General features: G+C 36.7%; 1 protein-coding gene across 2 annotated transcripts in view; it reads right to left on the bottom strand.

Annotated features, from left to right (window-relative positions):
- astn2 (astrotactin 2) overlaps positions 1 to 15594 on the bottom strand; it is a 649131-nt gene that overhangs the window by 349547 nt on the left and 283990 nt on the right. For both annotated transcript variants that reach the window (XM_088614565.1, XM_088614566.1), the window contains one exon: positions 13833 to 14000. In XM_088614565.1, coding sequence (XP_088470691.1) covers positions 13833 to 14000 — 168 coding nt within the window. The remainder of the gene's footprint in view (positions 1 to 13832; positions 14001 to 15594) is intronic.

The raw sequence follows: 15594 nt of genomic DNA, 5'->3' as shown, positions 1-15594 counted from the left end.
CTATACTCTGGAATACTATCACTTCAAAAGAGCTTTAAATCTGTTCTTAGAGGGATCAATCTCTCTGGGTTACGTTTCTCTGCAAAATTTCAAACCATCATTATTGGGCAGATACTTACATAGGGCTATCCTGATATTACTGATATTTCATAATACTTAAATTCCATTACATGATTCATAAATAACCATGAGAACGTGGCTGCAATTTAGTAAAAGAGAAATGCTAGAATTATAATGAGAAACTTTGAAATGAACTTCATAGAACTGTTTTCCTGTGTTGAAAGGGCACCTGCTGGATTTTAGCCTCTGCATTTTTTAAGGGGCCACAACACAGGACACACAAAAGATATTTTAAAGTCAGAGATAACTATTCTTTCAGAACATTTTAGTGGCCGGATTTCACAGTGTAATACATAAATCAAAAGCACTGCCCTCTGAGAAAATAAATAAATAAATCCCAGAGCCTAATGATATAAAGAAATAACTTAGCACAAGATTTATGTCAGTGTCCAGGAAAATCATGTGTTAACACACAATACTGGAACTGAGGAAAGAGCTGGAGTTTTATTTACTCTACAAAAAATGTGCAAAAGTGATTCAGAGAGTTAGGATGTGACACTAAGGAGCACTGGGGAGGTAAGCACTATCTCTACTAATAATCTCACAACATCACCACTCAAGCAAATGGTGACAGGCACTTTTCCACACTTCATGTAATTGAATACTGTCATCTTTTATCAAGGGGATGAAGGAAGTCAGATTCAGCTGGCTCACGGCCAGACTCACTTGCTACCAAGGAGCCGATAAAAATGGTCTATACACAGACCAAGCAGTCAAATCATTACATCATTTACTTCCACGGTAGAACTTTTTGGTTCAGCCACATTAACTTCCTTCATTTCCAAAAGGGAGGAAGAAGTCTTTTAAATGGGCCACTCAAAAGCTGCTTAATTCTATTTAAACTGAAGAGGCTGACATTGAGGATGCGGTGAAAATCTTGAGGTCAAAATGACACTCAAACTGTGTTTAAAATGATAAATACAGATTTCCAGGACAGACTTTTTATTTTCTCTGACACAGATGAGTACTGAGCAGTGATCGCAGATAAGAAACAGTGTCAAATCACTGAACTCATTCTGCAAGTCACTTCAATGACAGAGCCCCGCCAGTGAAATTAATTATTTGAATGCTAGAGGCATTTCTGAAAACAAAATAAGTTATTTTGACTCTGTGCAATAAAACAATAAACATGATTTTAGTATGTATAATTAAGAAAAATTCATAACTTTCAGAAGGCAGTTTTTAGCATTGGAAACTTGGATGCAATGATTTTTAAAACAACAGTTATCACTACAATCATTATCACATAATGACAGTTGTGAAGCTTCGGGAGCAGAAATATTTGTTAAATGGGCCTTGTGCTTTTTTTGTCATCAGATACAAGAATACTTGTTTCTTCACCATGTATAACAGTAATCTTTACATTAGCAATGAAAATAACACTTTTGGGCAGGTAATACATACTTTCAAAGAAATGAAATCACTAAATTAGCATCAGAAGTAAAATATCCTCTTAATGGGGCATACAGTATTAATAAAGTAAGCAATAACTAATACATTTTTCCTTAGAATACAGGGTTCTTCCACTGTATAGTGTTAAATGAAGAATACAAAGAATTCCATGCAAAATCCATGTTCATGAAATAAAGTACAGATAAGAAGCTTCTGAACTGTGAGCTAAATACATCTGAAAATGGTTGAGTACATTGAGTAGAGAAGTGAGAAATGTCTTCACTACTTTTATCCAGATGGAATGTTAGGCAGGTCAGATTGTGAAAGCCCACACAGAGGGGTACAACCCCTCCTTACAAACAAAGGAAAATAAGTTAAGAGCTCTTAGGGAACAGTAGTTAATAGTTCTTTTCTTCTTGGTAATTAAGGAGAGGAATTATAGGTAGGCTTCAGGTGGAATTCAGCCAGGGCATCAGGAATAACACCCTACTGTAACAAACAGTGCTACAGCATGTTTCATGTCAAAGGCTAGTCAGGACAACAAAAAACAGCACCCTCCTGTGGCTTAATCTGAAATTGGTTCAGAGAAAAGTGCCACCTACTGGTCTGCCAATAACACTATCAGCAGCAACATGGTTTTCCATGCAAGACTCCCATCCCAGCATTGACCAAGACCAGATTTGCTTAGTTTCTGGACAGCTAAAGTACAGTAAGTTAGCCTCAAACCTCACAAAACTATCTGGATTAGTATGGAGAAACCTTTTTGTTTTAACAAGGCTGTATCTCTGGTTGGGAAAAGTATTAGATTTATTTTTGCATGCTTAGACAAAGTGTTTTAGTGCATGCTTTAAATCAGGCCCCAGAGTACAATTCATCATGACAATGGTAAATAACTCAGTTTAAGACACCAGAGATGAAGTAAAAGGAAATGTACTGAATTTACTCTCAAGATTAACAAAACTGCTAATGATAGCAGCACAGAACGTCAATCCACTGAATGAGATTAATTCAGATGTTTATTTTTTTAGGTCTGTTGCATAGGATTCCTATGGGCTGTTTTAAGTATAGTATGAGATTCAGACTGCAGAACTGAACACAGATTTTTACTACAGTATGTCTACAACAACCCAACATGCTTTCAATTGGTCTTTGCAGATTTTGATTTTCTTTGAATAAAAGTCTGTTAAAATTGCTACATTTTGATATACATTGTGCCGGTGGAAGGCATGATGGCATCACAGTTAGAACTGCAGCTTCTTACCTTGAGGGCCTCATGTTGATCCCATTATTAGGAAAGTGGGTTTTCCCTTTAATGGGATGGGTTTTCTACAGGTGCTTTGTTTTCTTCCAGTTTTGCTGAACTCATGTGTTTCCCATTGCTGCTTATCAGGATTGGCATTTGACTTTTCTCTAATGGAGGGTATGCTACTGGTAAAGGCCAGTAAAAGTAATTTACTGACAAACTCAAAAATGTAGAAAGCCGGAAAAAAAAAATTCCTACACGTGCAATTTGTAAGTGCAGAAAAATATGTAACATTATGTATTATTTTTTATCAAATGTTTAACTTTCCCGACAAAATACTTGATCCTTTAAATTAACAATGCCAACTTAGTTCAGATTGAACTAAGAATTGGTTTATTCTGGTTTAATTTAAAAAAACTATCTGGCCACCTGGATCTTTGGTCATTGTGACTGCCTGAAGTAAACTGATCAGATGAGGGGATAGTTTATGAAAATGTTTAAAATATTTTAACTTAAAATTTTTAAAGCACACATTGAGAGAGAGGAAATACTGAAGAGGAAAAGGAAACGTGTGGGAACCACAGCCTGTGCTTCAGAATGGGACTTGTTAATTTATACATGTACAGTATGTGTATCTTTCTGTGTAGTAATTCATTACTCTGACCAGGGAAATAAAATTCCTTTTAGAAAGTTTCTTACTCGTGAATAGAATCTTTTTATTACATGAGATAAAAGATCCTGGAAACAGATCTTCATTTTCTGTGTCTGTTGAAAACAGAATTCAGACTTGCAGACCTGTAAATATTTGTAAATAATAGTAGTAAATGCTCTGCGTAGGTGTATCTTTTTGCAAATAAATACTTCTTTGCCCGTAATCCAAGGACATTATAACTTATAAATGTGTTACCAAGCTGTGCCAGACGACTCAAGAAAACAAGTGTGATGTGACACTAAGTATTCCCCGATTAAAGGGGGTGTAATTTTTCTTAAATTGTATAATTTACTTGCATACGGAATTGGTGTCAGCACCGAATATTTGAATTGATTGATACTTTGTGTTTTGGAATATTTTAACATCCCCAGTTAAGTAAATAATTTTTAATCATCATCTCTCTATTCAAGGAATTGTTCAAAGCTTGCCCAATAATGATCTGCACAGTTTTTTCCAAACAGGTAGGTATCTCTATGTGAAATATTTAATACAGCATAATGCTATTTTTCTAGTTTTAAAAAAAAAATTACATAACCTTCCTCCCATAAAAAGAAATAAAATATATGCCATATATCAGATTATTTTAATCAAAGCTCATTAATGAGGGAAGAAATTAAACTAACAGTGACATCAGAAACTTAGTTTGAATCTGTATGATGGGTATGACCTGACAACAAATTCTTTTCCATAACCACTGAAGCACTTTCACTTCCAGTACTTAAACAATATAATTCTCTCACTGCTTTCTGCAATTTGAACTAGGATGTCGTATGTTAAACAAATTTCACTTTAAACTACAAACACAAGTTAAATATATCTGAAAACTGTACAAACAACAGGGAAAATATGACTTCATCTACTCAGCATCGCTTAACAGCTTCCTTAAGAGATCATTCGACACAAAATGAAACAACAGTTTTTGCCAAATCAACAAAACACATTTCCCTCCAGGCAAATATAGAGAAACTCAGAAACATCGCTAATGCAGAGAGACGGCACTGGATCAAAGAATCATATTGTGCTGAAGAAGGCAAGAGGGTTATATAAAGACATTTTTAAGAACAAAATAACCGTGATGTAACAACCTCAAAACACATAATACTAACTGAGCAAACTACAGATTGAACTAGCTGCTGAGAAGTAAAGAAACAAAACTATGACACACACAGGGAAAAAGATTTTGTTCAATGGCTTTTTTCTACGATTAAGCATAAAATCTGTTTCATTTTGACTATTCATTATTACTCCTTTCTAGTGCACATTGACATTATCAAATGTCCTCCCACATACTTGTGTTGACATTTATAATACAATAGGCTAAAATATGATGTTATTTGTGTGTCTTTGTCAGCCTGTAGAACAGCAATGGGAAAAATTACTTAATGTCAGAGACATATGAGAATGTTGGGTTATTAGCTGGAAAGAAATTTAATATAATACAGTGCATATCACAATGAGAGTAAATATAAAGTGCTCTCACCTTTCTTCACAGAAAAAAAAAACATATCTCCTTTTTATTTGGGATGTCCAGGACACACATGACCTGCTGTCTTTTGGATATACTTGAATTGGCTTTTTACCATGATAACAATCAAATGTAAAGTCAAATATACAGGACTCCAGTTGACAAGGTACTTACATCCCAAAGGGTAACTACAGTAGGCATTCAATTTCAGTGTTTCTTAGGTCCTGTGGCTGCCTTGTTAGCAAAAAAGGTTTTGTGTGCAAACATACTTTCCGAGGTTTGTTTCTACTCTTTAATTAAACACATGTTTAAAATGTGATTTAAATAGACTATTTTTAGGCATTTCTCAGAGGTTATCATCTTGAGAAAAGCTCCTTCTTTGTGTGCAGTCAAAGGCTAGAAAAAAGACACATTTCTTAATTACTGGTATCCTGCGACTGACATGTTTTTCTTCATTTTTCATCCTTTCTGGAACCTGAACTCCTTTTATTATGATGAATTCACAAAATGACAAGGATCTCCAAAATGCATTTGCAAAACAGACCAGACTTACTGTATCTTTGCAGATGCACTGCTGACAAATTGATTTGAAAGTGTTTGATCCAAAAGCAATTTGAAGCTGATTTTCAATGAAGTCCTCAAAACGTTTTCAGAAGACAAATTTCCATTCAGTAGTTTTTATGTCTCTCCAAGCCCTTCTTCTATAAATGCACACGACAAAGCATTTTCAAGTTTAGCCAGGCCAGTTCTGGCACACGATGTGAAGTTACTAAAATGAAACCATACGAATAAAAATACCTTTAAGAAAGGGAGTTTTTTTTTCTTTTGATGGGTCCTCTATTGTGTTTGAAGATGCCTTTGCTTGAAAACAGCACAGGCTGTTCTTTTATTTCATACTTTCAAAGCCGTGGAGAAACATCTTAAGGCGACCTCCAATTAGCACCATGAAAATAGGCAGTTTCCCAGCTCTGGCCTTGTCACCTGCAAATCTCCACCTGCTCTTCTATTCACGAGCCCATCATCACACCCCCACAAATAGCGATTAATTAAGCCCTACTGGAAGTTATATCAATATACTGTATAAATGTGATCTTTTGTTTTAAATCCAAACAGGCAATGATATATCCTGGGGATTTTCTTGGTGTCCAATGGGTAAACTGTTAAAAAAATTACCCGTTTAGCAGCTGCCAACACAGAGTGAATGTTTTGATTATGCAAACAAAACATGCAATGGAAGAATTTACCTTTACCCAAACTGCAAACAGAACACAAGAACATAAAAAGGCTATAGATGAGAGAATGCAATTCAGTCCCACGTACTATAGCCTGTTTGATAGTTAATTGATTCTTTGATCTTATCCTACGATTTCATGAAATAAGACAGATTATCAGCTTCACTGACGTAGCTGGGCAGCTTGTTCTAACTCCTCGCATCCCTTTGGGTAAAGAAGTGCATTCTGTTCTTGGTATAAAATGCACTATAGTTTTCTTTTGTGTGCTCTGGTACGTGTTTCACTGTTCATCTGAAAATTCTGAAAAGAAACTGAGAAACTATGAGCAAACTAAATTTGTTTGGTATCTGCTCTGAGGTCTAACGTTTTACCATAAAATATTGTTTACTTCATGTATTGTTCTGGTCTCTGAAATTTTCTGACACAATGTTGTCACATGACTTGAATTAATTTTTTTAACTTTCTTTTCTTTACATTTAGGCATTTTAAGTAATGTTACACAGTAAGTTTGTCTACAAATTGCTTTTTTCAGCTAAATTAATATATTATAACCGGGACTGCAGTTATAACATATTATAATTGTGACTGCAATGAAAATTATTCGTTTCAACATAATTCCTGAATCATTCTAAAACCAAATCATTCTTGATGCAATAGAATATTTACCCTACTACTGATGCACTAAACTTTTTAATTGGCAGTATCTGCTTGGTTATAGATTAAGGGATATTTAACAGGGCAGAGTTTTAATATCAAATGATCCTAGAAAAAAAGAGATTCAGAGAAACATTGATTTCTAACGTTAATCTCACTGTGGCACATGCATGGATACAACAGGCAATATTGGCCATTTTTAACACACCTATATAGAATCAGTACAGCTAAACGAAAAATAATAGATGTTTTCCAAAGCATAACATTAGCAGTCACTTAGAATCAGGCCAAAGAAGAATGCCTAGGTACTTTACTCAGCTTAAAAGAATGTTCTACATTGACACATGAACACAGAAACCAACAGTGGAATTTGATTCAAGTGTTTAAAATCCTCAAATTCAAGTTGAGCCAATGGACTTCTTCAGGAACAACTGTTAAAAACAAACCACTGGAACAAAGACAATGAGAGAATGTGCATTTCTGAATGGGAACAAAAGACAAGCTACCAAACTGTTGTTAAAGATGACACTTTGCAAACCATGAAGAACCCTCTACATCAGATTCTTGGATTGATTATCTGAACATAAATAGTTGTATTCTCTTCAAGTACTGTCTGAGGCTGCCAGAGTGTCATATCACTGGGACAGGATAGAACAGTATTTTGAGCCTCTTATATAATGTATTTGATATAGTGTGAAATGAAACCTAATGTAGTGAACCAAAGAAAGAGCCTCTGAACACCGTCCAACTAGAATTCAACATACAGTACAAAATAGCCAACTATGACATACAGTCACTGTTGATTGCTCTTTTTACTGTCTACCTAACACACACAGTTTAAAAAAAAACTCAACTCTTCATTTTCTAGGAGTGCATGAGATTTCTTTTGCATGACAATGGTCCTTTATATTACAGTAGTTTCTAAATGAAAGTTAATTGAAACATTAGAACATCTGGCAAGTCACTAATTCAACACCATAAAGCTAAATAGAGGGAACAGTTATTTGATAGCTCTCCAAACCATTGACTCCAATACACCATTACTTGTTAATCAGCAAAGGAGTGTACAAAATATTTGCACGATTCGTTAAATACCATAAAAAGAGCTTACACTGAACCATAGCTTAATAAGTGGACCCAATTATTCAAACTACAAAGGTGTCTGCAAAGTGAGAGCATATCAAGTGAAATATGCAGCAGTTGAGTAATAAGTAATATAAGACACAAAGGTGCCAAACAGCCTGTCCTGTAATCTTGTGCTGATATTTAAATTAGGACTGATTTGATACAAACTTTATCATAGTTAATCCTGCCAGAATTTTGCATTAACAACATTAAATATGGAGACTTCCTTTATTTTGTTGAAAAGATTTTTATTATTTATAGAAGTGACATGCACTCTTGTTACTAAGCAGTATATTCAATTCAATTCAATTCAATTCAACTTTACTGGCATTAAACTTACACAGGTGTATAGTATAATGAAAAGTGTTTCTCATTAGTCACTCAGGTGCAGTATATAAATAGGACAGAAGATAAGACAATAGACAGTTACACAATAGCAATAACAGTAACATGTAATAACATAACATAAATAACATGTAATCAAGTAATCAAAACTGCAAAACTCCGCAAACAGAGAAAATTTAACAGGACAAAAACAGTGCAAGGTAATTCTTGGAACAGTGCAAAAAAATAGTATGGTTAAAAGTAGTATGGTTAATTAATAAATATTAAATATTATTATGCCTGTTACAATTTTACTGGGCTATCGAGGGGACAGTACAATTTTGGCTTACATGTGTGTGTGGTGGTGTAGGAGTACAGTGGGAAAAACTAAGGTTGCTGCTGGAAGAGGTGTTAGTGGGGCCAGCAGGGGGCGCTCACCCTGTGGTCCATGTGGGTCCTAATGCCCCAGTAAAGTGATGGGGACACTATACTGTAAACTGGCGCCGTCCTTCGGATGAGACGTAAAACCGAGGTCCTGACTCTCTGTGGTCATTAAAAATCCCAGGGCGCTTCTCGAAAAGAGTAGGGGTGTAACCCCGGTGTCCTGGCCAAAATTTCCAATTGGCCCTTACCAATCATGGCCTCCTAATAATCCCCCTCTATGAATTGGCTACATCACTCTGCTCTCCTCCCCACTGATAGCTGATGTGTGGTGAGCGTTCTGGCGCACTATGGCTGCCGTCGCATCATCCAGGTGGATGCTACACATTGGTGGTGGTGGAGGGGAGTCCCCATTACCTGTAAAGCGCTTTGAGTGGAGTGTCCAGAAAAGCGCTATATAAGTGTAAGCAATTATTATTATTATTATTACAGTGGTTGTGGGTACAGGAGGATGTTAGGAGAGATCATAATAAGGTGGAAGGGAGTGGGGGCGTCACCAACTTGACAGCTCTGGGGAAGAAGCTATTTTGGAGTCTAGTTGTGTGCGACTGGAGTGACCGGAACCTTCTGCCAGATGGTAGGGGAATAAACAAGTTATGACTGGTGTGAGTGGGGTCAGACATAATTTTGGTGGCTTTTTTCAGACTCCTGGTGTTGTATATTTCCTGGATGGATGGTAAGGCACTGCCGATGATGTGTTGGGCAGTTTTGACCACCCTATATCATACTGTATATCATACAGTACACTGTATATAATGAACAATAAAATGACTGACAGAACTAATAAGATGTTTAGATGAAAAGTAGCACTACTTAATTTAAAAGGACAGTGAAAATGAACCTGTTAGAAAAGTCACAGGAAATATATAGGATAAAGCTTTTCATAACAGTAGTACCTGTGCTCTAAGCTATTAAAGACAGATATTAGTTTTGCTTGCTTATTTTTACCTTGTATCCTATTGATTCAACACAGACTTCAAACACCACATCTGTCTGTGGACTTGGAATATATAAGTTTGCTGAATTCCAGCAGGAGTTAATAGTGGCATATTAGCTATAAAATGCTAATAAAGTCAAGAAAACATGAAAAGTTGGAAATGCGGAGGGGCTGTTAGGCTGTTATCTTGCTCATTTGTACTTTAGTATTTGTAAGTCGCCAATGTGATTGTTGTATTGAATTTGTCCCTATTTCCTGCCTGGAGCAATTTGCACTTCTCAATATTAAATTTCATGAAGCAAATACCGCAGAATATATAATTTCCTCTGAGCCTTTTTGATTATCTTTTGCCACAGTTTGTTTTCCACCATCTTCAAATTTTCCAAGTTTGATAACTATACCAGAATACTAATTGCTATGGGTCAATCAGGAACAATGGGCCTAGCAGAACGGATTCTTGGTGTTTATATCCATTGTTTATATCCTCCTAATTAGAGATGCTCCTCTTTTTTGTTTCTCAGTTCTTGTTCATTGTGCATAAATAGCATACCTTGGATTCCTACAGCTATTCATTTGAGGATTAACCTTTTATGAGGGACGTCATCAAATTAGACTGATCATTAACCATTTTCATTATTTAAATTTCACTTTCTGTGTTCTCCATCACAGTATGCTAGTTAGTGTGGAAAATGGCCCCAGTAATCTTGTTACATACATTCTGTTCCTCATTAATCAATAATTATAGAATTACAAAACCTATAACCTTGTTTATTCCTGCATCTGTATTTTTTTTATGTTGTTAATTTTTTCTAACATTTTTATTAGAATGTGTACTTTGTAGCTTGAATTAAACTTTAAAATTTATTGTTTTTTATTAGCATACAGTGTGTAGTCTTGTATACCGTGTTGCATATCATATCGGAACGGGTGTGTTCTTAACATGTTCATATTGGACTGGGATCTTTAAGATAGTCTGGTACAAGCCAATCAACACAGCTGTAAGGTTCAAAATCACCAGTACAATTTAAGTCACAGTGCAGAAGAAAAAAATACCACGACCAAATACCGAAACAAAAACCTTAAGCTCTTCTTTAAGCTTCTACCTATACTTCTCCTTGAAGTCCTTAACTATCACAGCCAAGCAGCTACACTACTTACTGGAAGCTATACAAACAATAAAATCCCTCTCAGACTATTCAAAATAACTTCACACTCACTAGCTCAAGTCTCCTTTATCTCAGGTTGCCAGTCAGTGCTGATCTCTTTGATGAGTAGTGCGTACAGTGGTTCTGCCCGCAGTCCCAGACTGGCACTGAAGGCTTCCTCTGTAACGTTCACTATTACACTTTCATGTAGCTGGGACTGTAACTCACTCAGCTGAGCCCATCTTTGATTCTCAGGTGCTTCTCTATCTTTTTTCTGCTCCTGTGCTGTGATCAGTTGTATTGGCATTAAAGACAACTCCCATTCTGCTTCTGTGTATCTTTCATGGCCATTTCAAACTACTTCTGAAGGTCAGGCATGTCATCTTGGTGCACGCACCTGCTTCTGGTCCACAGTTGCCTGAAATTTCTTGGCTGTTCTGAACCTTACAGGCGGCAATCTTTGTGTCCACATTTATTGGGCGCTGTTCAAGCTTCAGGGCCTCATTCTTGTCTTCCAGCACTTCAGTCTACTTAATACATTCTAGCAGCAGTATATTCCAGCCAATATTTGTATTCTTACTCTCACTCTGGGTTGTGTTCCAATCCACAGTCAGGAACATCTTCCACTCAGCAGACCTATTCTGTATTGGTCTTTTTCTCCTTTTCCTCTCTTCAGAGCTCACTAGGAGCTCAGGCCTCACCATCTTCAGGTCCACACTGCTGTACTGCAGTTCTCCCATTACCGACTGCAACTTCTTTTATCCCTCCTTCTCATAAGGGCAGGCTTGTGCTTAGTGGCCATTTTCCATGACCATCTCTATAAGGATTCCCACTGGAAATATTTCCAAACCATTGCTTGACAAAAGGTGCCTTGTGCCCTCCATTTTCTCCATAATGGAGTCCAGAGATCATTTATTCACTATAAGGCAAAAATGTTTTTTTCCCAAAAAAATTCCCCTTGTAATTTTTCCAAACAGCTAAAAACGAATGTGCCATTCTACAGACCACAACCTATGCTCACGTCCTACGCTATATGACATTCCCTTGAAATGTCGTAACAGTGTCTATGCAGGTCCAGGCCGACAGAAACACCAAACGCACAGTTGTTGGGTTCAAAATCACGGAAAAAAAGTAAAAATAACATAACCCAATAACAAAACAAAAGCCTAAGCTCTTCTTAAGCTTCTGCCTATACTTCTTCTTAAAAGTCCCTAACTATCACAGCTAAGCAGCTTTCCGGCCTGCATGGAAATAATTACATCTCTCCCAGGATGCTTCAAAGCACAACCTCTACAAGTTGAAAACTCACAGATTCCTTTATCTTCAGTCACCAGTCAGTCCTTCCTAACTCTGGTGAGTGGTGTATACAGGGGTTCTGTCCTCAGCCACTCAGACAACACAGCCATCCACTCCCCCATACTGACAATGGAAGCTTCCTGTTCCTGTTTTTTTAAACATTTACCTGACCAACTGGCCTCTGTAACTGGTCATGTGAGAGAGCAGTAGCTAAATCCCCTAGAGGAATCTGGGAAACGTGGTCCTTGTATGGCTGTGCTCTCACAAAATGAGTCAACTACAAAAATGTATGAGTAATAGGTTTATTCCATGCTGAAAAGAGAAGAAAGAAAACACAACATTTTGGCTGTGGAGCCTTCTTCGGGTGTCTCCACGGACTCCACAGCAGAAATGTTGTGTTTTCTTTTTTCTCTTTTCAGCATGGAATAAACCTATTACTCGTTCCTTAGCATGTTGACGCAGCTACTCACTTGAACTACATAAATATATTACCCATAGTAATTTTACTACAGCTAATAATAATTTCTCCAGAAAGTCTTTCATTAGCCCTCAATTCACTGTTGAAGAAAATAATAGTGCTGTTAATTTTTAGCCATAACTACTACCGTAATACAATGTACACATTGTATAAGGATACTTCCATTATTATGTGAATCTTATAATGTAAAATGTCATTCTAATCCTGCAAAGTCTATCTTCAAGTCATTTGAATTCTTCTACATATATTTAAAAGTCATTCCAATTCTGGAAATTTTTAGCTTTACTTAATCAGTCCCTAGCGGAAGAGAATGTGATTATGATGTGAATTAGAAATTTGTTTTAACTATTGTTTCCGTTCAGTGTTATCAAAGCTCTTTTACAACACACTGAGCTACACTTACATCCATAATCTGAAACATTTGGCGCCAATTGAAAGGTATCAAAACAACACAGCTTGCTTTTCTTAATATTCTCACTTTTTCTATGCTGCTTCAAATGTAATTAAAACCCTTAGGGGTGTTTGTTAAAACCAAATGAAAGGATTCACAGGCACAAAGATACTGAACAAATATTATATATGGAAACATGGCTCAGTTTCACCCCAAGAGTTCTCAAAACTACATAAAATGGTTTGGCTTTAAAAGTTATCTGGCTCTGATTTTCAGTAAGCAAATGTGAAGTACTTGTGGAGAAGTGACAATGTGGTTTTGGAAAAAAAAAGCAAAGAGTAAGGAATAATCCCACCCTAAAAGAAAGAAAAAAAAACAATGTTCTGACTGTGAACACAGGTGAATGAGGAAATTACAGAGCAAGTTAAGGAGTGGGAATCTGAGGAAAGGTACAGTACAAAACTGTGGGACAGAAGCAGTCTTTCAAGACTTCTTGAACTGTTGTTCAGTGCTATTCTGCCAGAGGTGTAGGAAAGAATATGAAAGAAAATGTTCTTTGACATCAACCCATAAAATGACTACAAAGCCAAAGTTCGGACACAAAGAAATAATTTCAAAATTCCAGATTATCTGCTTTGATTGAGGGATTCTCAAAATTTCAATTGAGAATTCAATCCTCTTTTTTCCTAACTGGTATCAATGTCTTTATTTCAAAATTAAATTTGAAAAAACTAACAAGGTCTGATACTAAAAATAATACACAAAAAGTCATAGTAGCATGTCTAGGAAAATTAGTAAATTACAAATGCAGGATTCCACATATAATCAAATGTGCAATGATGTATGTAAAAGAGTCTGACTGAGATGCATGGCTTACCTGTCTGCTGGTCACAGAGCTGCTCACAGGGGTCTGTTGTTCTCTGGCCACAGTAGTCTCTTACCCACTGGGACGTAGAGTTCGTCTGGTAATACAACGTCAGTTTGGCAGGATTCAACCAATCAGAAACATCCAAATAGCTTCCCATGCTCACCACAAAGCTGCTTCCTGCATCAACAAGAGGGAGAGAAGAACTGTTATCAGTGGTCCCTTAAACTAGAAGTACAACATCACTTTCCTTTGTCCATGACTATTACCCCAGAAGCAGGATAAAATTCCACTGTAGGCTTGTACAATTTGTACCATTAAGCTCTCACTTAATGCAATTGTCGAAACATTTTCCTGCTCCTGTCATATAATGGCTGCAACTCAGTACTCAGCTAACTGAGTACTGAGTAGTGCACTTCAGAGGTAGATACAGTAGTAGATGGCTGCTAGTAGATGACTGGAAGCATTTGGGATGAAAATCACTATACAAACATAATTAATAAATTCAGCTATAAGTGAGAGTGCAGGTGTGTGTGAACCACATACCCCAGAAACCTATGGAGGAATGGGCTGCAGCACTGTTATAGGAAGACAATTGGTCAGGTTACTGTTTAAAAGGAAGGAAGGCTTCTTGGGGTGGCCAGCAGATGTTTGCCATCTCTGTGTGCCAGGACAGAAGGACTGCCAGTGGACCAAAGGAATTTTGAGTTTTATGAAAATGAACCGAACAATTGGACGATTTTGAGAAGAGTCTTAGTGGAGACTCTTTTGTGCATTGTTTGTTCAAGGCCAGTTAGCAGTTTAGCTGCTAGGCTAAGCTAGAAAAACACTACAAGAAGAAGTTAGTCAGTAGCTCAAAAGGGAGCTCAGACTTTTGTTTGGTGTATGTTTAGTAGTGGTGTTTGTTGTTCTCTGCCCTGGTGTGTTTTAAACCTTACAGCTGTGTGTTTGGTGTGTCTGTTGGCCTGGACCTGTCTATTTTTAAGGTCCTGTTACAACACACTCAGCAGGCAGTCACAATTATTTCACAATACTTAAACTTGAACTTGAACTTTATTGCCATATGTAACCGGTACTGGTACAATGGAATTCTTACTCACAGAAAGTCTCTCGATTGTAAAACAAGTGTAAAAAACAAAACAAAGTGAAAACAGTGCATCAAGACAATATACAAACAAAAAATAGACAATGTGCAAGTAAACATGTAGACAGTTTGAATGTAAACAATACAGAAGTGTAAACAATGACTGGAGATGTGCCATAGATAAGAAATCATAAAGAGGTAGATGGTGATGGTGTAGGTGTGGTCCGAGGGGGATGGCTAAATGTGTTCACCATTCTCACTGCTTGTGGATAGAAGCTATTGAAGAATCTAGTGGTAAGTGTCCGTATGCTCTTATATCTCTTGCCTGAGGGCAGTGGGGTGAAGAGCTCATGCCCGGGGTGGTGACAATACATACAACATACAACTGTAGAAGTTTTTTTTTTTCATTTACTCAAAAGAAATGGTCAGGGATGTTGCAAAGATTAAACATTGACCATCTCAAATAAGATAGTTTTGGTAGATCATGTCCATATTGCCACCAGGTTATACAGTCCTAAAAACAGACAGGAAGAATTTACTGCAGAATATTAATACACTCAGAAAACCGCCATTGATGTAAGGGAAGCAAAAGTAACACAGAGGATTTCCTCAATTTCCTTTGCAAAGCCAAGAAATTTCAAAACACAAATTTATCAAACAAGCTGCATCTAAACTTTGAAGCTTTATACC

This window comes from Lepisosteus platostomus, chromosome 21, assembly GCF_059453375.1.
Source record: "Lepisosteus platostomus isolate fLepPlt1 chromosome 21, fLepPlt1.hap1, whole genome shotgun sequence".
Lineage (NCBI taxonomy): Eukaryota > Metazoa > Chordata > Actinopteri > Semionotiformes > Lepisosteidae > Lepisosteus > Lepisosteus platostomus.
Note: the sequence above shows the minus strand (reverse complement) of the source record. Positions and strands in the feature narration are given on the sequence as shown.